Genomic DNA, 27,413 nt, shown 5'->3' with positions numbered 1-27,413 from the left:
TATATGAGAATGTATACGTAGATAGGTATGTGTATCTGTATGTATGTGTATATGTACACATGTGTATGTGTGTGTACATGCATGTATGTATATATTATATACTGTTATTTATTTATTCATTCATTCATCTATTTATTCTATTTTTATTTTTTTGGAGTGTATATACCTTCATGTATTGTTCTCTTTAAAATGTATAAAAATAAAAAAAGATTTGATCACAAAAAAAAAGCCTTTTTAAAATCTATAAAGACATGATAAAAGGTCTTGTTGGTGTTGCGAGTACTTTTCGCACAGGACTCTAAGATTCCAGCTGAACTTCTTGATGAGTTCAGCTGGAATGTTGTCAACTCCAGCTGCCTTCCCACTCTTCAGTGATCTTATTGCTGCCTCAACCTCTTCTTTGAGAATGGGAAAATTGCCATAATTTAAGGACTCTGGTACCTCAAACACTTCTGGGTCTCCTTTTATCTGATGGTTATAGAGTTCTTGACAGTACTCAGTCCATCTGCTTGTAATGTCACTTGCTTCAGTGAGGCATTTCCCGCCTTTACCTAGTATGGTGCAGACTTTTGATTTTGTTTGGTTAGGTCTTTCACAATCTGAAATGCTTTTCTGCTGTTGTTCTTTTTCAAACTATTCTCTATTTCTATGCACTGTTGTCCTATCCAGTCTTCTTTAGCCTTCTTCATGCTTTTTCTGATCTTTTTATTGATTTTGTGGTATTCTGCTGCCCCAGTTGTGTGCCTGCAGTTTTTGAGATTTCTCAGAGTGTCACATATTTCGAGAATCTCTTCTGTAACCCAAGGTTTGTTCTTTGAACTATGGAGGCCCATGATGTCTTTGGCCATTTCTTTCATGACTGTGTTGAATGTAGTTGTCATAACTTCAGCGTCCTCATCAATCATTAGGAGAGGTGCAAGTCTTCCTTCAATTGTGGCTCAAAAAGACTCACATATTTTTGGGTCAGTAAGTCGTTCAAGGTTGAACTTAATCCTGCCGTTCTTTGGTTCAGAGATTTTCTTCAACCTCACTCGGAAGTTCATTATCACCAGGTCGTGGTCGCTCCCCACATCAGCCCCTGGGAAAATCCTTGTTTTTGCTCTGTTAATGCCAGAACGGAAACGATTTTGGACCAGTATATAGTCAATCTGGTTGTGATGGACTCCATCAGGTGCGTGCCATGTCCAGCGTCGAGAAGCTTTATGTTCACCTAGGGTATTAGCTAATACCAGGTTGTTATAGCTGACAAACTCCAGCAGTCGTCTCCCTCTTTCGTTAGTAATTTCGTTGCAAGAAGGACCACAATGATCTTTCCAGACTTTCCTTGCCTCTTTACCTACCTTTGCATTCCAGTCTCCTTGGATGATGAGGATATCTGTCTTGTTGACGGTGTATATGATATTCTGGAGCTGCGTATAGAACTTCTCTATTTCTTCATCATCATGATCACTTGTTGGTGCATAAACTTGAATAATTGTGATATTAAAGGGGGATGCTTTTAGTCTGATGAAAATGAGTCTGCTAGAAATGGGGCGGCACTCAAGCACAGATCCCTTGATGGCTTTGTTTATCAAGAAGCCTACTCCATATATGGACTTGTTAAACTCTCCACTATAATATAGTACATGCCCATCCTCGGTTTGATTTTCTCCTATTCCCTTCCATCTGACTTCACAAAGTCCTACAATGTGCCACATGTAATTGTTGAGCTCATGTGTCAACTCCTGGAGTCTTCCTAGCTGTGCCAACGTTCTGACGTTTCAAGTTGCGATGACAATGTTGTCTCTTGCTCTAATCTTCTTAGAGGTTTCATCAGTAGCACATTTGTCGCCTCCATCCTGATGGACAATGGTAGGTGCGGCTCTTGTTAACCCGGGCGAAGACCGATCCAGTATGGTACTCAGAAAATTGTTCAACATGTTTAGTGTGTCTTGGGCAAAAGTCACCTGGCGGAGCCCATCCCTCTCTAGGCCAAGGAGCTGCCAGAAGGGTATGCAGTACATCCAACTGCCTTAGGGGCTCCACTCAGGATTGCATTTCAGGATTTACTCCCTTAGCCTTTGGCTTACCAAAGCCAACCTGCAAGGCAGCAGGAGACTCGTGGAGGGCGGGAACGTCCACTTCCCGTGCAGATGAGACAGATAAAACATCTGCCCATCTGCCCACTGCCCACAGTTCTATCATAAGGCATTCATAAAACTGTATACAATACAAAAGACAATATACAAGAGAGTAATAATAAACATAATGTCCTGGGGATATGCATGTTCAGTGATAGAAAGGTTTGTCTATGAATTAATGGAAAGAAGTCTGTTTTATGGGCATTATGTATCTGTTTTTCCTATGGCCTGTGCTTTTGTAATGAGACAGAACACAACAGGGGATCCATCTGCAGGCTTTATTGAGCAGATATCGAGGTCTAACAAGCAATGGTCACACAGTGGCAAACTGGTACAACAGGGAATAGACAGAATTGTGGTCGTATTAACAGGCAATAAGTCAGGGCAGGCAGATATCAATCACAAGTCCAAGATAGAGCAAATAGTCCAAAGGGCAGGCAGCAGGGAATCGTACACGGAAAACAGACTGGGTCAACAACAGGCAATCACAATACGAAACGCTTAGAAATGCAAACCGTAGTAGTACAAGACCTCACAAAGAGTATGAAGTTGAGAGCAGCTTATATAGTCCATGTAATGAGCGGTAGCTGGGTGTGGTGATTACTGATTGGTGGAGTGAGTGCAGGTGATTGGAAAGGAGGATTATGGGAAATGGAGTCCGGGAATGACTGGAACTGTGACAGCTTTACATGTGGCCACCTTTCCCTACCTGGAATCAGGGACACTAATTATAGTGTCAGCAGGTGAATAAAAGTTGATAATGATCAACTGAATGGTCTGCTTGGACCTTTGATTGTTGCTGTCTTGAGGGTGAGTTTTACATTTCCCATATGGATCATTTATTAAATATAATAAATAATTGTATGTCTGATTGGTCCAACTCCTACACCATGAATGTCATCCACAAACATTTGACAACCCAAATGTGTAATAATACATTTTGACATAGTATAACCCATATCTATTTTTTATATAGGCCTAATTTTAAATTAAGGTCCTAAAATTCATTATTATGAATGTACAAAATAAGTCTTTAAAAACAAGTGATAACAGCTATTGTTTAAATGTTCATTTCTGATGATTTGGGCATTGTCTTATAACAATCTGAAGTAGGCTTTGTGTTGAGAAGTTTGAAAAAGGGCTATAAAAATGACCCGACTAATCAAAAACATTATACCAGAAAATTGCAGTACATTTCTTTTATTAGCTGAAAGTAATAGCACGTAATACCAGCAAACAGATTTTTGTTCTCAGAACATTTTCCAAATGTTCAGTTTTGGTTATGGAAATGTCCAGTTTTCTTGATGTTAGTGTGTCATGATCATTACTGGGAGTACTGCCACTAGAGGGCACTCCAACCTGGACTTTTGGTTTTCATGACCTGTGAACTTCATTTGCCATACACACTTCCTGGACTCATTATCCTGCTTGCACCCAGCTGTTATGTGTTTGATGATTACTGTCTGTCTATTTATACTGAGTTTGTTTCTGCCTTTGTTATCGTGGTTTCATTTATAGTCATTGTTTTCTGTGTTTGTTTCTTTGTTTTCTGTTTGTTTCTGCCTTTGTTATCGTGGTTTCATTTATAGTCATTGTTTTCTGTGTTTGTTTCTTTGTTTTCTGTTTGGACTGCTCTGTGGATTTTGACCCTTGCCTGTTTGTGGATTATGTGTTGGATTACCCCATTAAAGCTGCATTTGGATCTTACCTTCTTGTCTCTGTGCATAGATAGATCCAGCAGCATGAGCTTCAGGGTTCTACCGCCAGCCTCCATTGGGGAGCGTATGGCTCTACTTCAGGCAATTATGGCCCTACGACAAGGAGAATGGGACGTAGGGTGTTTCGCCCAGTATTTCTGGACTATGGCGGTGGGGCTAAGTTATAATGACTCTGCTTTAAAGAAGATTTTTAATGAGTGTTTGAAGGACCCTCTGTCTCAATGGGAGTTGGAGGGCCTTCAAATCCTGGATTTTTGGGACTTTGTTAATTATCTCTCCCTGAGAGTCCATTGGGCAACACCTGCTCAGACTGAGTCCGCTCCAGAGCCTGCTCCAGCCCGTGAATCTGCTCCAGAGGCCACAGAGGAGGTGGGCACTGAGTCTCTGCTTCACACACATAAAAGGAGGAAGAGGAGGAAGAAGATTTCCATCCCTCAAGGCCTGGAGGCCTTCCCCGAGCCCGCTCCAGCCAGTGAGTCCGCTCCAGAGCCCGCTCCAGCCAGTGAGTTTGCTCCAGCCAGTGAGTTCGCTCCAGATCCCGCGCCGGTGCCTACAAAGGAGGTAGGCACAGAGCCACCGCCTCACCCACGTAAGAGGAGGAAGAAGAGGAAGAGGACTTCCTCCATCCCTCAAGGCCCGGAGACCACCCCAGAGGTCGTTCTTTGGCTTCCCAAGCGCCTTGCCCTGCCGCCGCCGCCGCCATCCAAGCCTTCTGCCCTGTCGCCGTCCAGGCTGCCTGACCCATTGGAACCCGCCTGGTCAGTTTCTCCAGCGCTGCCCTGGCACTCAGCCAGAACTCCAGACCTGCTGGAACCCGCCTGGTTAGTTCCGCCAGCACCGCCCTGGTATCATCCGGAACCCCGGACTTGGCCTGTGAACTTCATTTGCCATACACACTTCCTGGACGCATTATCCTGATTGAACCCAGCTGTTTTGTGTTTGATTATTAGTGTCTGTCTATTTATACTGAGTTTGTTTCTGCCTTTTATCATGGTTTCATTTATGGTCATTGTTTTCTGTTTGTTTTTTTTTGTTTGGACTGCTCTGGATTTTGACCCTTGCCTGTTTGTGGATTATGTGTTTGATTACCCCATTAAAGCTGCATTTGGATCTTACCTTCTTGTCTCTGTGCATATGTGACATAGTGGAAGTTTTTTTTTTTTTTTTTAAGGTTAGTATGATGTTCCTGAAACATTCACTCAACTTTAATTTTTATTTACAACTCAACATTATAGGAACGTTGAATTGTAACATTCCAAAAACATAATGTCTAGTTTCCTTAAAGGATTAATTCACTTTCAAATAACATTTTCCAGATAATTTACTCACCCCCATGTCATCCAAGATGCTCATGTCTTTCTCTCTTCAGTCAAAAAGAAATTAAGGTTTTTGATAAACATTCCAGGATTATTCTCCATATAGTGGACTTCAATGGCCTCCAAACGGTTGAAGGTCAAAATGACAGTTTCAGTGCAGCTTCACAGGGATTTAAACGATACCAGATGAGGAATAAGGGTCTTATCTAGCGAAACGGTCGGCCATTTTATAAAAAAATACAACCATTTATGCTTTATAAACACAAAATATCGCTGTGAACGTACTTCCCGTTTCCACATTCTTCAAAACGCTTACACTGTATGTCCTACACCTTTCCTATTCTACTTACGGAACGAATGCAGAGGCAGTTTCGTTTTTTTCCGTAAGTAGAATTTTTTTTCGAAAATTACCAACTACATGAAACACTGATCACCACAATGGTGACATTAAATGTTTGTTCCTGCTTCAGAGTTACTTTAACACTCTAGTGTGGACACATATGAACACTGAGTAGTGTTGATAAAACACAGGGACCCGGTTTCACAGAAAGGGTTCAGATTAAGCCAGGATTACACCTTAGTTCAGTTAGGACATTTAAGCAGCTTTGATAAACGTGCCTTAGAAAAAAGATAGTGATGGTGAATTCATGAACATTAACTTGAAGGTGTTTAATTGTGACACTTGCATAACCTTAACATAAATTTCAGTGAAAAGTTGTGAACAATAACTATGGGACAGGTTACAAAACTTTCCCAGGTTCCAAGGATGTTCTTTTAAAACAGCACACACAACCTTATCCATCTTAAGTTAGTCATTATACTGTTCAAAGCCCAAAATATGCTTCAGCTGTTAGTCCAAAGCTGCTAGTGTTCTTACCAGGGCAATATGATCATTTAACTCCAATTTTATTATCTACACTGGATACCTATTAAGTTCTCTATCAGTTACAAAGGATTGCTATTGACCTTTAAGACCTAAATGGTTTAGCTCCTGTGTTTAACAAGTCTTCTCGCCCTACAATCCATTACACTCTTTAAGGTCACAAAACTCTGGACTTTTGGTAGTAAGTAGGATATCTAAGTCCACTAAAGGAGGGAGAGCATTTTTGCATTTGACTCCTAAACTCTGGAATACCATGCATCTTCTGAAAGAGTACAGAATCTCCAGAGAAAAACACAGGCAAAAAAAAAAAAGAAAAAGGAAAAAGAAGCAGAAACAAGCGATAAAAGCATGTACGTTGTAGTCATTGAAGAAGAAAAAATTTGTTTTTCTCAGCTTTTTTTTTGTTTGTTTGTTTTTTTATGAAGGAAAGTCAATGAGCTCAGTGTTTCTGCCTAATGAATACATCATGTTAGGACATATGGACATTACTTTGACACAGTAGAAACATGCATTTTCTATAAAGCTGATTTGAAACTATATGCATTGTGAAAAGCACTATACAATTAATGTACATTTAAAAAATAATAATTAAAAAGTGACAATGCTGTAGTCTAAAGGCGAATACATACGCAAATACATGATTTCTGCCCAGGTATTCACCTGAGTTTCTCATTCATAAATAAAACTTTGCTCAGTCAATCATTCCAATTCCACTTGAAGGACACATAAAGACAGAAGGAATGTAGCGGACCCCGTCCGAATGATGGTCAAACTTTACTGCTGAGTTTCTTGAAGCTTTATTAAACATTAAACAACGATGAAATGGCCTTTTAAACTTCCGAAATCACCGTAAGAGCTGAACAAAGTACAAAAAAAATATGTATTAATGTCTTATCCATATTTCTCCTTTCACATCATTTTCTGCACACACAATGAATCACACAAAATACTCAATATAACTAACAGCATACAAATATACACACCTTGTGCCTTTTCGGGGGGTGCTTTATAAATTGGAAAACTTTAAAAGCTAAGATGAACCATAACAATGAGCGCGCTCTCCCGTTCAATGCTGTTGGAATCCTTTTTCACTTCGAAGCCAGCAAAACCCGTCAAAATAAGAGTCCCCGTTTTTTAAGACAGATAGTGCAGACTTAATACATAATTAAACCCACTAAATATCAAAAATAAAGTACAAAAACAAATTAGAAGTTAAATTACAATAAGGTCTGTTACACTCCCACCAAATTATAAACGTTTTTCAAACATTAATAATTTCACTGATAATAACCCTTGTTCATGTATGCAAAGCATAGCAAAGTCATTTTAAAGGTTGGTTCACTCTGCTTCTAATAATAAGACCAACTTCTGAGCTGGTCTCTCTACCATTGAAACCTTGTTGATCCGTTCTCCTTTTTTGTTCAATTTCTTGTCACCAAGTGCAATTGTGACTTTCCTTACCAGTCCATCTGGGCTAGTTACAGTGCCAACTATCCGTCCTAATCTCCATTCGTTTCGCGGTACAGTCTCATCTGTATCTATGATTATGTCACCAATTTGAAAATTCCTTTTTGGAGCATGCCAGCATTGGCGAGCAGTAATGTTGTGTAGGTACTCTTTTTTCCATCTACACCAAAATTGTTCAGTAAGGTATTGTACACGTCTCCATCTCTTTTTCGCATACACATCCTCTCTTATGAACTTTCCTGGTGGAGGTAGGGCTGTGGTGGCTTTCATGGTAATCAGATGGTTCGGCGTGAGAGGTTCTAAACTCCTGGGGTCATTCAGGTTATCCACTGTAAGGGGGCGACTATTAACTATTGTCATGGCTTCATAAAACAAAGTGCGCAATGAAGCATCATTGAGCCTGCCTGATGACAGGGCGATGATAGCATTAAGAACACTCCGTACAGTTTTGATTTGCCGCTCCCATACACCACCTGCATGACTGGAATGGGGAGCGTTCAGAACAAAATCACACTGTTTATCTGCAAGGAAAGCAGTGAGCCTTTCGGAGTCAAGTTCTTTTAATGCTGAATTCAGTTCATTTTTTGCACCTACAAAATTGGTACCTTGGTCACATCTGATCTGCCGTACTGAGCCTCTAATTGCAATGAAGCACCGTAGACTGTTAATAAATGCATCTGTGGACATATCTTCTAACATTTCAATATGAATGGCTCTTGAACAAAAGCATGTTAGAAGCAGACCATACCTTTTGTGCTGTTTTCTCCCTTCTTTAGTCATGAAAGGACCAAAGCAATCCATTCCACAATACACAAATGGTGGGAAAGGCTCTACACGTTCTGTAGGAAGATCACTCATCCTCTGTCCTTCTACCGATTTTCTCAGTCTTCTACAGGTTACACAGTTGCGAATGTAAGATGTGACGGCTCTGTTTATTCCAGGTATCCAATAGCCGCAAGACCTGATTTCATTAATTGTGAAACCCTTTCCTTGATGCTTTACACCTTCATGGTAGTGTGCAATTATCAACTTGGTTACATGATGATCTTTGGGAAGGATTAGTGGGTGTTTGAATGAGTGAGTGCATGAAGAGTGACTTAATCTTCCTCCCACCTTGATCATACCATCCGTATCCAAGAAAGCATCCAGTTGATGGAGTTTATTATGCCCTGGAAGATGTTTCCCTTGTTTCAGAACATCTATTTCTTTCTGATACACTTGTTTTTGCACTCCTTTCAGAATCAGGCACTTTGCATCCTCTTGTTCACTTACGGAAGCAGGTGAATTAGTTTTATCCTTTCTAATCCATCTCAGGAGGCGTGCAATGGCTTTGACGGCTTTAGACCAAGATGAGAACTTAGACAAATGGTCTACAAGATCTTTACTCTCTTTGGTCTCTGTCTGAAACATCTGAACTCTTTTTACTTCTGGATCTCCTACTGGGAGTTCCGGTACAACACTGGAGGTCACTACTTCCTTCCTCCACAAGAATGGGGGACCAGAGAACCAGTTGGATGATAACAGCTCACCTATTGTTCTCCCTCTTGAAGCATTGTCTGCTGGGTTTTCATCCGTTGGGACGTACGACCACTGTCTTGGTTCGGTGCTTTGGCGTATTTTCTGGACTCTATTGGCTACAAATGTATGAAAACGGCGGACATCATTATTTATGTATCCTAAAACCACTTTTGAGTCCGTCCAGAAAAACTCATTGACATTGGTGAGATCAAGTTCTTCTCTGAGCATATTGCTCATTCTCACTGATACCACAGCTGCCGTCAACTCTAGTCTCGGTATTGTTGTAATCTTTGCAGGAGTGACCCGGGCTTTGCCAATGAGGAAAGTACAATGAATCTCATCCTTCTCATTGATCATTCTGAGGTAAGAACATTAACCATAACCACAGGTACTTGCATCAGAGAAATGATGTATTTCTGTTTTCACAATCTTACCGAATTCAGCAGGTACATAACATCGTGGTATGTTCACCTTTTCCAGATTGATGAAGTCGTTCTGCCACTTCTCCCACCGTGGGCTAAGCGTAGGGGAAAGCGGATCATCCCAGCCTGTACCTCGACGACACATTTCTTGCAGGATCCTCTTCCCATTGAGAACATATGGAGCTACAAAACCCAAAGGATCATATTTGGAGGCAACGGTTGACAGTATACCACGGCGTGTTGTAGGTTGACCTTTTAATGGGATATGGAATTTGAAGCTATCACTCTGTATGTTCCAATGAATTCCCAAAGCTCTCTCCAATGGCATATCATTGAAGGTAAGATCTTTTGTTTCAAAGTTTACAGCACATTCTGATGCTGGTATACTCTGCAGAACAGTGCGGTCATTTGATATGAATTTGTGAAGTCGAAGACCACCTTTTGCACACAACTCTCGTGCTTCCTTTGCCAGCTGAATGGCCTTTTCTACTGTCTCTACACTTGTGACACCATCGTCAACATAAAAGTCTCTTGTGATGAACTGAGCAGCTAATGAATATGTTTCACTATACTCACTAGCTAGATATCTTAGGCCATAGTTTGCGCAACCGGGCGAAGACACTGCACCGAAAAGATGCACCTTCATTCGGTAATCCTGAAGTGCTGAATTTGTGTCTCCGTTTTTCCACCATAAGAAGCGCAGATAATTCCGGTCATTTTCTTGGACATGGAATTGGTGGAACATTTTCTCAATGTCACATGTTAATGCTATAGGATGCCTTCTGAACCTTACAAGGACACCTGTGAGATTGTTTATCATGTCTGGTCCTGTTAACAAATGTTCATTGAGACTTGTACCTTTAAATTTCGCAGAGCAGTCAAAGATGACCCGTAGCTTGTCTGGCTTCTTTGGATGGTAGATGCCATGGTGTGGTATGTACCACCTTTCGCCATCGGTTCCATCATCACTCACCATTTCTACATCACCTCTCTCAATGATGTAATTCATGTAAGTAATGTAGTCTGCCTTGTATTTCTCATTTCTACAGAACTTCTTGTTCAAATGATTGAGTCTGACTTTTGCAAGCTCTCTGTTGTCAGGTAAGTATGGCCGTAGTTTGAATGGAAGAGGCATTTCATAATGTCCTTGAGTATTTTTCTTTATGCCTTCTTTAAGTTTGTCTAAGAACATGATATCATCTTGAGAGATTGTCTTGTCCTCTGCAGTGACATCCTTAAAGTCTGACTCAAGCACACGGATAGCATCCACAGGCGTCAAAGCTGGCATCTCCTTAGTGGCCATTCTGTGACAAAGACTGACTGCTGTTTTTTCGTTGATGCCTGATGTGGAGCAGCCCCCAATGCTCCATCCCAAGTCTGTCAGAATAGCATAAGGTTCATCATCTTTACCTAGTATGACTTGCCTGGGAGCTAGCACTCTGGGGCAGTTGTAGCCAATCAGTAAACCTACTTCACAGCTGAGAAGTGGTGGCATTTTGTCTGTGATTACCTTTAGATGACTCCAGCTCTTTGCCGTTTCCTGCGTTGGTATGTGATCACGATTGAAAGGAATACACTCCTTTGTGTATACTGGAGGAAGACTGATATGTACTGAGGAATTGTATGCTCTCACACGAAGATCAGATACTCTTTTACTTTCAATGATCATATTATCTCCCATCATGGTGGTAAGTTTGAGTTTTACTGGATGAGTATCCACTTGCAGTACATTACTCATTTCTTCATCAATGAACGTTTTGTCACTCTGGGTGTCTAACAAAGCGTAGACCAGCTGTTCATTGGATGGATTCTTAACAGACGACACCCACACAGGTACGATCATAGATGTAATGACTGAATGACCTTGGCTTGTGATATTGAGCGACATGGCATCAGTAGTTTCATGTACATGTTCATTGCTTACCACTGGTAGCTTTCTGTTTCCGTTATTCTCATAGTTGTAATCATGAAGACATGTGGGATGTCGTAATTTGCATACATCACATGTGTGGCGACGGCGACATTCCTTTGCACAGTGACCTGGTTTTATACACCCATAACAGAGTTTGTTGTCTTTGACATAGGTTCTTCTGTCCTTAAGAGACTTCTCCATGAATTTTGGGCACTTACAAAGTTGATGATTGTCACTTTTGACACAACATGCATGGCGATTTCAACTGTCCTTTAGATGTTGTTTGTTTATCACCGTTTACACTTGTTTGAGTCTTAAAGACAATTGCCTTGCTTCTTTTGGTTTCCTTTGGCATTCTTCTATCTTGAGGTGACTCATGTGCATGAAGAGCATGTAAAGAAGTGATGGGATTACATACTATTTCTGCCTCCGTTGACATGAAATGTACAAAGTCTTGAAAGCTTGGAAATTCCTTGTCTTCCATAAGGGATGTTGTGACCTGGCAATTCCATCTGGAGGCTGCCCAGTCAGGAAGTTTCTGAACCAGCTTTTGGTTCTCTTCACAGTCGTTTAATATTTCCAGGCCTTTAACATGAGGTATGGCTTGCAGGCAGGCATTTAAGAAGTCAGAAAATGCTCTCAGAACTTCTGCATCTTTGGACTGTATTCTAGGCCACTTAGACAGCTTTTCCCGGAATGCTCTTTGAATGACAAAAGGCTGACCGTATCTTTGGTTAAGCTTGTTCCAAGCCTCTTTGTAGGCTTCTTCATCATTTCGATAAAAGGTGCCTTCAAGATATTTGTGTGCTGAACCACTGACATACTTTTTCAAATAATAAAGTTTATCAGCTGCTGAGATGCCCTTTCTATCAATAAGTGACATAAACCAGGCTTTCCAGTCCACAAATTGAATTGGGTCTCCACTGAACACAGTAGGCTCAGGTACGGGTAATCTGTTGATGGCTATACTGTCCTGCACTGCTTGAGCAAGGTAAGACACTTCACTGAGAGTTGTTGGCTGGACAACATTGTTTGGCTGAAGTGCTGTAGAGGAGATTTCATTTCTCTGACTTTCATATTCATTCTTAATTGATGGACACTTTGTCTCTTGCTTTATTTCTTCATCATATGACTTTACTCTTGCACGAGCAACCTCTAAATCCTTTTCTATCTGGAGCTTTTCGAATTCAAATTTCTGAGTTTCTAGCTCTTTTCTGAGTTGCTCTTCTAGAGTTCTAATTTTTTCCTTTTTTTGTCTTTCCATTTGCATCACCTTGTATTCAGCCTCCTTTGCAGTCAGCTCTGCCGCAGCATCTGCTCGTTTGCTTGCTGTACAAGAAGATCCAGAATGGCTGCTGACACTCGTTCGTGAAGCACTGGAACCATATATGGAGCGAGCATAACTATGAGCTAAAAGTCCATGCAGACGGCCCCTTTCCTGCTCTGCATCAAAGTCGCCATCTACTGTTGCCAGTCTTTCAAGCACAATTTTGACAATATCATTGGTTACGGCTTCACATGCATCTATTTTACATCTTAGATCAGCAGCAGGTGCTATATATTCCCGTATCTCACTGAAGATTTTCATAATACAGTTCCTTTTATCCTCGAGAGTCAGCAATTTCAGCAAGCTGCTTATCAGATATGCCTGATTTTAAGTCATGTCTTGCTTTACGAGCATCTAATTTCCATTGTTCATACAATGTGGTTAATCTTTTTTCTTTCTTACAACATTCATCTTTCTGGTAAGCAAGCATTTTCTCAGTTGGAATATGTGGACGCACTGAACGTCGAGGGAGTTCTGTATTGTCTTGCACACGACACTGCAGTTCAGATGTATCTTTATCTTTACATTTAGCTGCTCCATTTTTATCCTTTTCACCTTCTGTTTCCGTCTGAAGCAGGCCTACATGTTCTCCATCTTCAGTATCCCTTTCCATAGCGAACTCACTTTTATAGCGTTCCCGTTCCGTCGACCATCACGCTGAGCCCGACGTGAGCTATCCGTTAATGATCATCACGTTGAGCCATCTTGAGCAAGCACGTGCAGCGGGGATGTGAACCAGCGAGGGTAAAGCTCTTACTGTAGCGGACCCCGTCCGAATGATGGTCAAACTTTACTGCTGAGTTTCTTGAAGCTTTATTAAACATTAAACAACGATGAAATGGCCTTTTAAACTTCCGAAATCACCGTAAGAGCTGAACAAAGTACAAAAAAATACGTATTAATGTCTTATCCATATTTCTCCTTTCACATCATTTTCTGCACACACAATGAATCACACAAAATACTCAATATAACTAACAGCATACAAATATACACACCTTGTGCCTTTTCGGGGGGTGCTTTATAAATTGGAAAACTTTAAAAGCTAAGATGAACCATAACAATGAGCGCGCTCTCCCGTTCAATGCTGTTGGAATCCTTTTTCACTCCGAAGCCAGCAAAACCCGTCAAAATAAGAGTCCCCGTTTTTTAAGACAGATAGTGCAGACAGATAGTGCAGACTTAATACATAATTAAACCCACTAAATATCAAAAATAAAGTACAAAAACAAATTAGAAGTTAAATTACAATAAGGTCTGTTACAAGGAAAGTGACTCCCCTTTACCAGGAATGAGGAAGCTACTTTACAGACACGCCTGTTTTCCACACGTCACTCAAACACAGAAGCAGGAAACTATTTCAACTTCTCAGTTCAGGGAAACAGAAACTGAAAGTATTGTTGAGCTGTTGTGCGTTTGTCTCGCTCTCTGTATTTATGCAGAAAAATGTCAGAAGCCAGGATTTCTGAGGATGAGTTCACGTGTCCAGTGTGTCTGGATCTCTTGAAGGATCCAGTGACCATTCCCTGTGGACACAGTTACTGTAAGAGCTGTATTACGGACTGCTGGGATCAGGAGGATGAGAAGAGAGTCTACAGCTGTCCTCAGTGCAGACAGACCTTCAGTCCAAGACCTGCTTTAGGTAAAAACACCATTCTGGCTGAAATGGTGGAGAAACTGAAGAAAACTAAACTTCCTGCTGACTGTTACGCTGGAGCTGGAGACGTGCAGTGTGACGTCTGTACTGGAAGAAAATACAAAGCTGTCAAGTCCTGTCTGGTGTGTCAGGAGTCTTACTGTCAAACTCATTTTGACCGTCATGAGGAATTTCCCTCTCGTAAGCCACACAAAGTGATTGATGCCACTGGACGACTGCAGGACATGATCTGCCGTAAACATGATAGAGAGCTAGAAATGTACTGTATCACTGATCAACAATGCATCTGTGTGTGGTGTAAGGAGTATGAACATAAAAACCACAACACTGTATCAACTGCAGCACAGAGGACAGAGAAACAGGTATGAACTGAGAGGGATTGTTCAAACTGAAATGAAATGTTGACATATTGACGTGTACTTGTAGTGTACTTTAAATTAAAATTATATTTAAAAAGAAAAAAATGTTCTTAGAGATAATAAAACATTAATGAAATGAAAGACCATTTAAGTGCACTTAAAGAGGGTAAACTTTCATGACTATGTTTCACAAACTAAAGTACAATTTGTAATAATGTCCAATTATAAGTTTTACTTTAAAGTACATTTTAATAATATTTTTGATGTGTTGACTAACATACTGAAGCACATGTAAAGTACTTGATTATAATTAAAACTGTAGTGTGTTATTCAATATTATTTTAAAAGTTAATTTAGTGTAAATATGTAAGTTTTTTTTACTAACACATTTAAAATGAAAATTAAAATGCTTGAAAAATGCAACTTCATTATTACAATATATATAAAGGCACCCCACACGGGATTCAAACCCACGACCTCTGGGTCCAATGTTCATTTCTCATCTCATTGCACCACTGTGCAGGTGAATGCTGACACAACTGCCAAAGTTCATTAGTTCATGTGAAAATGAACTCAAAATAAAGATTTTTTTTTTTATAAAGCTGCAATATAAAAACGCAATACAGAGCAGGATGAGGAAAAACAGCAGAAAATGAACAAACATGAAACAGCTGGTTCAGAATTACGGCGAGAATGAACTCAGAATGTACATAAGCTTAGATGAAAATGAACACAGCATGAAACAAAAAGCATTTATTTCTAATCCAAGAGGCAGTAAAGGAATCAAAACACTATTTCATAAAACCGCTCCACCTGGGATTCGAACCCACTATCTTTGGGTACAGGGCTCTTTAGGTAAGTGGCTTCACACATTGAACTACTTGAAGATGCACATTCAACAGGCTGTGGAAGAGAACTTTTAGTGTAACAAAGAATTCACCAAAAAAGCATTTCTTAGCATGCTAACCATATTAGCATGCTAAGCTAACTTCATGCTAATGAAGCTCATGGTTAACTTGATAACTGAAGAGCCACATTAAAGAGAATGACAACTGGTTAGCATGCTAAGCAATTAGCATGCTAAGCTAACTAGCATAAGACAACAAACATTATCTACAATATACAATATCTCGGGAATGGTAGCGAATATCAAAAATCCGTTCAGTCATTTCTGTGTGGCTCGGTCCAAAGTTCATCTGAGCTCATTTTGGACAAAATGTACCAAAATTTGTAGGAGGAGTAGCGAAAAAACTGTTTTTCATTTACTTCAATATGGCAGACAGGTACATTTAAGGAAAATGGCAAATAATACATTGTCGGAATCGGCATAAGCCAGGGAATAAAATGACATAAAGCATACACATTTTGGAAAGTGTTTTCAAAAGTTATAAGCGTTTTTGCAATAATCCTTAAATCTGTGGAACAGTAGGTGGCGCTGTGCTGAAACTTCTCAGGTACCTTCAGGACCTTATAAAGGTCATATGTACCAATTTTTGTGAAGATATGTCAAATTGTTTAAAAGATATTGCAATTTATGACAAAATTCAAAATGGCAGACACGTGATTCATCCAATATTGACATATTCGGGCAAACTGTTCAAAAGTTATTGGCCAAAATAGCCATTTTTCATATCTCATGACCTGTAGGTGGCGCTGTTCCCAAGTTTGGGATAGACCCTCAGACCATGGTCCTGAAGAAGCGTACCAATTTTTGTTTCGATTGCTCAAAGTTTGGCCGAGATACAGCCTCTATACTAATTTTGGGTCGACCTCGTTAACTTCATGACATCATAACTTTTGAACAAAGATGAATAAAAAAATCTGTTCAATCATTTCTGTGCAGCTCAGTCCAAAGATCATCTAATCAAAGTTTGGACAAAATTGGACACAATTTGAAGGAGGAGTAGCGAAAAAATGGAATACTGTAATTTTCAAAATGGCTGCTACTGTAATGGGCGGAGACTTAACGTACAATGTTGAATAGCGTCAGCATGAATGCTGAGCAAGCCTGCCCCTTCCGCATCACAGCCAGCACCAACCAAGGAGCAGCGCCTGCGGGCCCGCCCAGCGAAACACTCCACGCTCCCGAGATGCCAGGGTCCCCGCCCTAAGATAGTGCTGGACCCGACGCCTCCGGCGTCTTCCTGATCAAGCAGGAAGAAAGAGGATGGGGTTAGGTCTCGCCACGGCCGGACCGCCCCAAAAGCTCTCTCGCTTACATTCCCTGCCACCTCGCTTAGCTCCGGGTGCTGGAATTCATATCACGGAGCAACGTCCCCTCAGACGAGTGGATGCTCCACCCTCAAACGGTACGAAAGATTTGGGAGATCTTCGGGAAGGCAGAGGTCGACCTCTTCGCCTCAGAAGACAACTCTCACTGCCCAACCTTCCTCTCAAAACAGACGGATGCCCTGGCCCAGACCTGGCCCAGGCTCCTCCTTTATGCTTTTCCCCCCATCGCAATAATCCCTTGCGTGATCAGACGAATCAGGGAGGACAAACACAGAGTCCTGCTGGTGGCCCCACTCTGGACGACCCGAACCTGGTCCTCAGAGCTGTTCAGGCTCTCCACGAGAGACCCATGGCCTATCCCCCTGAGAAGAGACCTCCTCTCTCAGGCGAACGGGACAATCTGGCACCCCCAGCCCCAGCTCTGTGGGCTCTGCACCTATGGTCCCTCGATGGGAGCCGCTAAGCCTCCCCGGGAACATTTTATACCATTTCTCAGGCTAGAGCTCCGTCCACCAGGTGTCTCTACGCCCAGAAATGGTCTGTCTTTGTTGACTGGTGCTCAACTCGCAGCGTCGACCCTGTGGAGAGTGATGTATCCCAGATACTGTCTTTCCTCCAAGAGCGGCTGGATAGCGGTCTCACCCCTTCCATGCTCAAAGTCTACGTTGCACCCATGTGAGCGTTTCACGCACCTATCGCTGGCCAGACGGTGGGCAGAACCGGCCTCATTGTCCGTTTCCTAAGAGGCGCTAGGCGGCTTAATCCCCCTAGACCACTTACCGTTCCCTCTTGGGACCTTTCCACTGTCCTTGCAGCCCTCAAGGGTCCGCCCTTCGAGCCACTGCAGTCAGCTGACCTTCGGCCCTTAACGCTTAAAACCGCTCTGCTACTTGCGCTAGCATCGGTTAAGCGCATTGGCGACCTGCAGGCCCTCTCTGTGAGCCCTACATGCTTTGAGTTCGGGCCCAACGACTCCAAAGTCATTCTAAAACCCAGACATGGTTATGTCCCCAAGGTGCTCTCAACCCCGTTTAGAGCCCAGGTTATTTCCCTCTCAGCGCTACCTCCTTCCACGGACGAGCGAGAGGTGCATTTACTCTGCCCCATCAGGGCATTGAGAATCTATACTGAGCGGTCTCAGCCATTCAGGCAGTCAGACCAGCTCTTCATCTGCTTTGGCGGCCACACAAAAGGGTCTCCGGTCTCAAAGCAACGCCTCTCGCGTTGGATAGTCGACGCAATTGCTCTATGCTACTCCTCTATGGGCCTGGACTGCCCCATAAGAGTAAGAGCCCACTCCACTAGAGGCATGGCCTCATCCTGGGTGTGGTCTAGTGGCGTTTCTCTCAAGGACATCTGTGAGGCGGCCGGCTGGTCCTCGCCGTCCACTTTTGTCAGATTTTATAACTTGGACATCCCGACCTTACATGCTCGGGTCCTCTCAGTGTGAAAAGACGGCCTCCCTGAGCACCATCATCACACGCTCTCAGGGGCCTCCCGGCCCCTGTGTCCAGGGTTCGACGGCTTTCAGCCCTTCACATATCCTCTGGGCCCCTCGGCACTCAAGTTTGTCATGTTTGTCGTTCCCTGTCGCGGCACGGCGTGATTGTATTCGTTCCCCATACACAGTATGAGTGAGAATATCGAAAGGGAACGTACTCGGTTACATACGTAACCTCTGTTTTCCTTCAGAAACAGCTGAAGGAGACGCAGATGAAGATCCGTCAGAGAATCCAGCAGAGACAGAAAGATCTTCAGCAGCTGAGAGAGGCTGTGGATTCTCATAAGGTGAGTCTGAAGAAGAAGAGAAGTTTGAGACGTCTCAGTTTGGACTCTGTCAGTCCCGCTGAAGCCACTGTGTGATTTTGATGTGTGTCCTAACAGCGCTCTGCACAGACAGCAGTGGAGGACAGTAAAAGGATCTTTACTGAGCTCATCCGCTTCATTGAGAGAAGCCGCTCTGAGGTCACACAGCTGATCAGAGATCAGGAAAAGGATGCATTGAGTCGAGCTGAAGGACGAGTGGAGCGACTGGAGCAGGAGATCAATGATCTGAGGAGGAGAGACGCTGAGCTGGAGCAGCTTTCACACACACATGATCGCATCCATTTCCTGCAGGTAACAGAGATCTAGAAGAACAGGATCATAGTGAACTTGAGCAAGAGAAACATTTCATGGGAGCAGAATGAGCCGTTGACTGAGATGTTGTCAGGAATTCAGTCAGATTCAGTCCAGTATTTGTTATCATATAATCATCAGTCAGACTCTCATCTGACTATCTTCTGTTTAAAGATGACACATATAAAGCACTTGAAAATCCCACAGGAAACTTCTTCTTCTTTTTTTTTTTTTTTTTTCAATAAATTATTAGGCAAACACCATTAACTAATTTTTCCTTCTGGTTTCTTTTGTCATGATGAAATCAGAGAACTTGATGGTATTAAATTCCACCCAACTAGATTTTTCATAATTTTTTGTAATGAAATATTTTATTTGTACTATAATATTTTCAGTAATAGTCACCAAAATTGGGTCAGGTAATCTTCAAACCTGATGAGATTTTTATTTCATAACTGTTTGCCTATATTCAGACTCCAAACAGGAAGCGAGGCTGTATATAAACCAATGCTTATTAAAACCAAATAAAACCTGACCTTGGGATCGTGCCTTAAGGGTCCTTGTGAAGTTTCAGTGACACTAACCAGTCAAAAGTTACAAATAATGGTCAAAAAAATAAAATAAAAAAAAAACTGCAGAGGAACATAGGTGAGTCGACTGTGTATTTATAGGCCTCCTCTTATGCTGACTGGGTAGATCATTTGAATATGTTCCTCCTGAATTTTGTTATAAAACATCATTTATGATCTTAGCAGATGTTTTATCATCCAAACCATTTCCTAGAAAGTTCACACATAGTCCAAAAAAGAAGTGTGCTTAATTGTACTGAATGTTACTTCTTTTTAAAAGCTGGACTTGCATATAATATAATATTAATGAAATAAAATGACACTTGAAAGAGACACTTCCATATTTCTTAACACACTTAAGTAGACTTTTAAAAAGTGCACTTTGTAAAAATATCAAATTATTTTTTAATTTAAAGTATATTTTAAATAATTGTTTTAATGATCATTTGTCATGCTTTAAAGAAGTGCACTTATTCTGATGTGTTGACTAACACTAAAGCACATGTATTTATCATTTTAACTGCAGTGTGTTATATATATTTTATTGATATAACTAATATATTTAATAATATTATTACTAATATATTTAAATGCATCACAAACAAGTTTCAGAAGAAATGACATTAAAGTATATTTTAGTTTATCATAAATGCTTGTCACATCATTCAGCAGAAACTTTAATCATATTTCAAAGACAACAGAAGTAATTATGAAATTACATTTAAAGATACTTAAATCCAACTTAAGTGGGTTAAACAGCATTGTAAATATTAGCTAACATCATATAAAATAAATGTAAACCAAAATACATTCATTTAATTAAAATAATTATTTTAATAATAATTTAAAAAATGTGTCCAAAAAAAGTATATTTTTTAAATTATATTATTTATGTAATAATAAAAGCATCCCTCCTCCTCCCCTTCTCCTCCTTTTTGTACAATCGGAGCTCGAGTAGAATATCCTCTCCGAGCCCCTCTATAGCAGACAGCAAGTCAAATCTGTTTGCTAAGATTATATGGGCACACAAACTCTTGAAATAATGAATATGAGAAGAAAGTATCTGATTGTGTGAAAGTTTTGGATTGAGGCGAGTTACTGAAAATCAACAAGAGTCACATAAATCTGATATAGAGCAGGTTATTGGCTGAAGTTTTGATTTGTGTTCTCTGTAGAGTTTCCAGTCTCTCTCAGCACCTCCTGAATCTACAGACAAACCCGACGATCCCTTCAGTTCTCTTTTCTCTTTTGATGGCATGAGAGAATCTGTCCGTCAGCTGAGAGAAAAACTGGTGGATTTCTGCAAAGAGGAGATCAAGAAGATCTCTGACAGAGGTAAAGTCCTGCGCCTACGTTATACAGACGTGTGTAGAAAGATCCTGAATGTGAACGTATAGCAGTTTCTGAAATGTTCCTGTGATTAATTGTCCATTTACACAAAAAAAACTTTAATGCATCCCACTTTATAAATCACAGTTCATCTTAAATTCAAGTACAATGTGAACAAGAGCATCAAATGCACCTGCAGAATGACTACAAATATCCCTTAATGGTTCAGAAGTATGGCACTCATCATCATGAGCAAGTATTTATACTGTTTATATAATGCAGGAGGAAATGCAAAATAATGCAAAAATGCAAATACGTGTGTTTTATAAATGAAGCTCCTGGAGATTCATCTGCTCTCAGAAATGATCCTCCATCATCTAATATCATATAAGCATCATATTAGAAATGTTTTAGAATTTAATGTATTTTATCTTGTCATTTCTCTTCACACTGTTCATGTCTGTTTATTTCCACAGTCACATTCAACAACATGAATCCCAAGATCAGGAACGACTTCCTACAGTGTAAGTCACTAAGAAAACAAGCAGAAAAACATACTCGGTTACTAACGTAACCTCGGTTCCTTGAGATACGGAACGAGTACTGTGTATGGGGGAAAGGTCTCCTTTTTCCCCGTTACTGAAGCCTTTTTCAATAACGCAGTGTAACTGCATCGTCATTGGTTCACTCATAGACAAGTTGTTGAACCAATGACGGCACGGCATAGCTGCGCGGCCTATGGCGACAGAGCGCGCGAATATTCCCACCGAAATGGGCGGGGTTTAGGGCTATATAAGCGGGCGTTTCGCCTAGGATTTCAGGTCATTCGACTGAAGCGACGACACTGAAGCCACAGCCTGTAATGCAGTACTTGTTCCGTATCTCAGGGAACCAAGGTTACGTTAGTAACCGAGTACGTTCCCTTTCGATACTTCACTCGTACTGCGTATGGGGAACGAATTCAACCACGCCATGCCACAGCAGGGAACGACTGGACTTGTCTTGGGCACCAAGAGGTAACCAGAGGACAAGTGAGAAGGCCGGAGCCGGGAGTTAACTCCCAGAGTGGCATGAAGCAGAGCTCGATAGAGGCCGCTGGGTCATACCGAGAGGACCTGAGCTTGTAAGGTCTGGACGTCCAAATGATAAAACTTGACAAAAGTGGATGGCGAGGACCAGCCGGCCACCTCACAGATGTCTTTAGAGTAATTCCAGCTCTCGCTTGTCCAACGAGGGAGGAAGCGCTGAGAGGGAAATGACCTGTGCTCTGAATGGAGTCGAGAGCACCTTAGGGATGTAGCCATGCCTAGGTTTCAAAATGACCTTGGAGTCATTGGGCCTGAACTCAAGGCATGCAGGGCTCACGGAGAGGGCCTGCAAGTCGCCAACTCGCTTAACCGATGCTAGTGCAAGTAGCAGAGCGGTTTTGAGCGTCAGGGGCCTGAGGTCAGGCGTGCCTGGAACGCATGAAGGGCTCGAATCACTGCCAACATCTCAAGGCAGTTGATGTGCAGATGGCATTCCTCATGAGACCATGAGCCGAAGGCCGGTCTGCCCTCGCAAAGAGCACCCCAACCTGTGTTGGACGCATCTGTTGAGAGCACCGTCCTTCTGGGCACCGCCTGTAGGGGTACCCCTTGGCTGAACCATACAGGGTTCATCCAGGGTTTCAGAGCTGCCAAACAGGCCTGATTGACCCTGAGACGCAGGCGGCCGTGCTGCCAGGTGTGAGGAGGGACCCAGAACTTCAACCAGTATTGCAGAGGCCGCATCCGAAGAAGGCCGAGCTGCAGAACCGGGAAGGCGGAAGCCATCAGCCCTAGCATCCTCTGGAAGAACTTCAGAGGGAAATAGGCTCTGTTCCTGACTGATGCTGCGAGCTGCTGAATGGCCAGAGTGCGCTCTGGAGAGACTACAGCCATCATACGGACTGAGTCGAAAACTGCACCCAGGAACGTTATACGCTGGCTGGGGAGCAGTGAGCTCTTGGCAAAGTTGACCCTGAGACCCAGGCATGCCATGTGGCTGAGTAACACGGATCTGTGATGCTCCAGCTCGGCTCATGACTGGGCTAGGATGAGCCAGTTGTCGAGGTAATTGAGAACCCGGATTCCCATCTGTCTCAGTGGGGAAAGTGCCGCGTTCATGCACTTGGTAAAAATGTGAGGAGCTAGGGACAGCCCGAATGGAAGGACCATATATTGGTAAGCCACACCCTCGAATGCGAATCTCAAGAATCGCCTGTGATGGGGGCTATCTGGATGTGAAAGTATGCATCTTTCAGGTCCAGTGAGCAGAACCAGTCCCCGGGGCAAACCTGCGCGAGGATCTGCTTCAGCGTTGGCATCTTGAACTTCCGTCTCATGAGGGAGAGGTTCAAGAGCCTGAGATCTAAGATGGGTCTGAGACCGCCATCTTTTTTGGGGACTAGAAAATAATGGCTGTAGAACCCCGAATTGCTCTCTGAGGGGGAAACCATTTCTATAGCTCCTTTCTTCAGAAGAGACGTGACTTCGGCTTGGAGGACATGAGCGTCGTCCGTGTTGACTGAAGTCTGAGGCACTCCGCTGAAGCGCGGGGGCCTTCGGGGAAACTGAAGCGAGTAGCCTCGACTTACGGTCCCCAGAACCCAGCTTGACACTCCGGGGATGGTCCGCCAGGCCTTGGCCTGCATGACAAGGGGTTGAATGGTATCGGCTGAGAGGCCGGCAATTGGGGGCCCGTACACCAGAGAGAGTGGAAGAGGAACTTCGCTCTTTCTTAGAGAAGGTAAAATATTTATAGTGTTCGCCAAAAGAACGGCGTTTTGCATGGACGCAGCACTGGGCCCAGTTAGCACAACACTGAACGTATCTCCCACGCCTGGAGCTGAACGAGGCGGAGGGGGGATGGAACGAAAGAGCTTTTGGGGTGGTCCAGCCATGGCGAGACTTTGCCCCATCCTCTTCCTTCCTGAAAACTCAGGAAGGCTTAGGAGGCGTCGGGTCCAGCGTAATCTTAGGCCGGGGTCCCTGACGCTGCCTCGGGAAGGAGGAGCGCTTACGATGACGCTTGTTCCTTGGGTGGTGCTGCCTGAGAGGTAGAGGGGGCAGGATTGTTCTGCTGAGCCGGTGCAGACTTGGGGCGGCTGGAAGCAGATGTAGAGCTGGAGCGTTTAGGCAGGAAGTGTCGCATAGCCTGGGACAACTTCTGTGCTGCAGTGAAACGCTCCGTAAAGCCCTCTACTGCTGGCCCGAAGAGACCAGAGAGAGAGACCGGGGCGTCCAAAAAGACCGTCTTGTCCATGTCCCTAATCTTGGTCAGGTTAAGCCACAAATGGCGCTCAAGCATGACCAGGCTGGCCATGGATCATCCAATGGCCTGAGCTGTGGCCTTTGTGGCATGCAGGGCTAAGTCAGTGGCGCTGCGGAGGTCACGGAAGGCAGGTGCATCGATGCCGGACTCGTCCAGAGAACGGAGGAGCTTCGCCTGAAACACCTGGAAAATCACCATGGTGTGCAGCGCTGAGGCAGCCTGGCCCACGGACGTGTATGCTCTGCCAGCCAGGGCAGAAGTGGTAGAGCTCGGCATCCATACCCAGCTTGCAGTCAATGGGCTCCAGCAAGAAAAAGGCGGGCGGGTTCAGAATCACCGGCCCAACCTTCTGTTTCAGAGGCCGCAAGAGACATGGAGTCATCAAGCGGCTCGTCCTCAGAACCGCCAAAAGAGACGAGGTCGCTCGCATCTGCCGAGGGACGCAGCTCAGGGCGGGAGAACAGGACGGGGGACTGCTCTCGCGGAGAAGAGGGTTAGGCACGCGGGGAAGCTGGCGTGACGTCATCCAACTCCGTGCGCTGGGCTGCTTTGCCCCGCTGTCTCTTCCTCGCCGGCTCGAAGAAGATGGGAGGGCGCAAGCGGCGGGATCGCCTTCACTGAAGAAGGCGATCCGCGAGCGCAGAGAGGTGAGACTCATGTTCTCACAGTGAGAACATGAGGTCCTGGTGAGCGCGGCCTCTGCGTGGGGTCTCCCTAGGCAGCCGACGCACTCACTGTGCCCGTTGTCGTCATGCAGAGAGGCTCTGCATGTGCCACAAGAGTGCCGCGGCATTTGTAACAACGTCGCCGCCGTGAAAACGGCATTTGGGGGGCTCTTTTAGAGCGGCAATAAACCGGATGGCGGCAGGAGACGGGCTGGCAGGCGGCCGGAAGCGGGAAGCAGGCAGCTCGAGACAGCGCTCGAGGCGGCAGTTGAAGAGGGCGCCGTCTCTTCTTCGTCAGCGAGCTCAGCAGTGCGCTGCGGGAGCCTCTTCGACGCCGGCGAGAGCTTCTTTCCAGCTGAGCTTCTTTCCAGGTGAGCTTCTTCCAGGCGGCGAAGGCTTCAGCCGGAGATCAGCGAGGAGCGATGTGAAGTCGTCGCTGAAGGAAAGAGAACTAAAATCCTATGGCGAAACGCCCATTTATATAGCCCTAAACCCCGCCCATTTCGGCGGGAATATTCGTGCGCTCTGTCGCCATAGGCCGCGCTGATATGCCGCGCCGTCATTGGTTCAACAACTTGTCTATGAGTGAACCAATGACGATGCAGTTACACTGCGTTATTGAAAAAGGCTTCAGTAACGGGGAAAAAGGAGACCTTTCCCCAATACGCAGTACGAGTGAAGTATCGAAAGGGAACTGAATGTGTTCATGTTCTTCCTGTAGAAGATGAAAGAAATCATGATAGAAGAGTTTTTTGATTGATCATGTAAATGATGATTCAGGATATCTGGTCAGCTGTACTGAGACACTGATGATACACTGAACATTGAACCATGAAGAATTCAGATACATTAAAAGATCAGATTCATAATTCCTGATTCTGATGTGTTTCTCTCCATCAGATTCCCATCAGCTCACTCTGGATCTGAACACAGTGAATAAATTCCTCTGTCTCTCTGAGAGGAACAGAGTGATTACTAACACTGACACAGTCCAGCCGTATCCTGATCATCCAGACAGATTTGATGTGTATCAGCAGGTGCTGTGTAGAGACAGTGTGTGTGGACGCTGTTACTGGGAGATTGAGTGGAGTGGGTATTGTGTGTATATATCAGTGTCATATAAGAGCATCAGCAGGAAGGGAGGGGTTTATGAGTGTTTGTTTGGATATAATGATCAGTCCTGGTGTTTGTTCTGCTCTTCCTCCAGTTACTCCTTCATACACAATCAGATAGAGACTGATCTCCCTGCAGCGCCCATCAGTGGTAGAATAGGAGTGTATGTGGATCACAGTGCAGGAACTCTGTCCTTCTACAGCGTCTCTGACACAATGAGCCTCATCCACACAGTCCAGACCACATTCACTCAGCCGCTTTATCCTGGGTTTACTGTTTGGTCTGGATCAGTGAAACTGTTTTGATGTTTCAGAATAGACTGTAGAGAGATTTTATCCATAATAATTTGAGCTTCATGAGAAATCAATAACAGTGAGATATTATAGAGTCTTATTTTCTCTTCATTACATTAATAGATAGACTTCACTGAAATAACAGAATAAATGAGTGTATTAAATCCTTATAGAGACAGTAAGAACAGTGTGTGTGTGTGTTCATTCATTTACTTTTTATTGTATTGACACATACTGTAGTAATACACATATTGTAGTAATACATTACTCATTTTTATAATTACTATCAAAAGCACCAAATTTTTGTCAGACTCCTGTCTATAAAACATATTTTGTTGGAATGTACTGCTTTGAATGTCACTATAGGCAACGTTTTTACACAGAAAGTTCTTTAATGGATGTTTTCAAAAATGTTTCACTAGGAACAATGTTACATTTTTTATCAAATATTGAAATGTAACGTCTGGATGGATCCGTTCAGAGTCAATAAACTTTGGAGTTTTCAGAACGCTTTTAACCTGATGAACTTTGTTTCTTAATCACTAAATCGGCTCCGAACTGTCTACTAAAGATGAGCCCACTTGACACCTTTGTGGCCCTCCGAGGTAACACAGCAGGCCCAATTTCCTTGCTCTTAGGACATCAAAGGGGCCCCTCATGTGGACTACGGTCCAGATCCACATTCCAGCACCCACACACAAAAACACACACACAGACACACATACAGAAACACACAAACATACACTTTTAACTGTATATATATAAACTACCACTATGCTGAAATATATATTTCATATATTTTAGGGCCTATGCATGTTTCCTAGTGTTTAAATGAGTGTATTTGTGCTAGTGTGCATTTTAACGATATAATTTTGTCTGTAAACCATAACTTCTCTCCTATGCCTTTCTGATCTGTCGAGTTTAGTCTCTCCGTAAAGCTCCGGACTCGAGCTATTTACTGAGGTGGGTCACATGGCTGACATATGCATTTTTCTATGTGTTTAATGATACTGTGAAGAAAGCACTCGATCTCGAAATCCGGTCTGATGGCCATTAAGTATGCAAATTCATCTAGGAGACCAAATCAAGGAACTTTGCCGC

At 43.1% G+C, this 27,413-nt stretch overlaps 2 protein-coding genes across 3 annotated transcripts; one reads left to right on the top strand and one right to left on the bottom strand.

Moving 5' to 3' along the window:
- Positions 1-6,555: 6,555 nt before the first annotated feature.
- On the bottom strand, positions 6,556-11,633 carry LOC137017931 (uncharacterized). 2 transcript variants are annotated; one of them, XM_067382717.1, is made up of 3 exons: positions 9,457-11,633; positions 8,253-9,138; positions 6,556-6,893 (listed from the first exon to the last, which is right to left on the bottom strand). In XM_067382717.1, the coding sequence occupies exons 1-3, from the start codon at positions 11,555-11,557 to the stop codon at positions 6,845-6,847; spliced, it is 3,036 nt and encodes a 1,011-aa protein (XP_067238818.1). In that variant the 5' UTR covers positions 11,558-11,633; the 3' UTR covers positions 6,556-6,844. The 2 variants fall into 2 exon arrangements, with proteins under 2 accessions (XP_067238818.1, XP_067238816.1); XM_067382715.1 differs by having other exon boundaries at positions 6,842-9,138.
- A 2,393-nt stretch (positions 11,634-14,026) lies between these two features.
- On the top strand, positions 14,027-27,413 carry LOC137017932 (tripartite motif-containing protein 16-like). Its single transcript, XM_067382718.1, has 6 exons — positions 14,027-14,702; positions 18,624-18,719; positions 18,816-19,049; positions 20,794-20,953; positions 21,424-21,471; positions 25,807-27,413. Exons 1-6 carry the CDS (start codon positions 14,130-14,132, stop codon positions 26,322-26,324), a joined length of 1,629 nt encoding a protein of 542 aa, XP_067238819.1. The 5' UTR covers positions 14,027-14,129; the 3' UTR covers positions 26,325-27,413.

This window comes from Chanodichthys erythropterus, chromosome 3 (genome assembly GCF_024489055.1).
Source record: "Chanodichthys erythropterus isolate Z2021 chromosome 3, ASM2448905v1, whole genome shotgun sequence".
Classification (NCBI taxonomy): domain Eukaryota; kingdom Metazoa; phylum Chordata; class Actinopteri; order Cypriniformes; family Xenocyprididae; genus Chanodichthys; species Chanodichthys erythropterus.
The sequence above is the reverse complement of the archived record's forward strand: the minus strand, read 5'-3'. Positions and strand labels throughout refer to the sequence as shown.

Coding starts and splice junctions, on each gene's coding strand:
- LOC137017931 (XM_067382715.1), bottom strand. CDS start 11,557: ATGGAGAAGTCTCTTAAGGACAGAAGAACCTATGTCAAAGACAACAAA. Junction 9,139..9,456: donor TTATGTACCTGCTGAATTCG/GTAAGATTGTGA, acceptor ATACATTTGTAG/CCAATAGAGTCCAGAAAATA.
- LOC137017932 (XM_067382718.1), top strand. CDS start 14,130: ATGTCAGAAGCCAGGATTTCTGAGGATGAGTTCACGTGTCCAGTGTGT. Junction 14,703..18,623: donor CACAGAGGACAGAGAAACAG/GTATGAACTGAG, acceptor GTTTTCCTTCAG/AAACAGCTGAAGGAGACGCA. Junction 20,954..21,423: donor CAAGAAGATCTCTGACAGAG/GTAAAGTCCTGC, acceptor TTATTTCCACAG/TCACATTCAACAACATGAAT.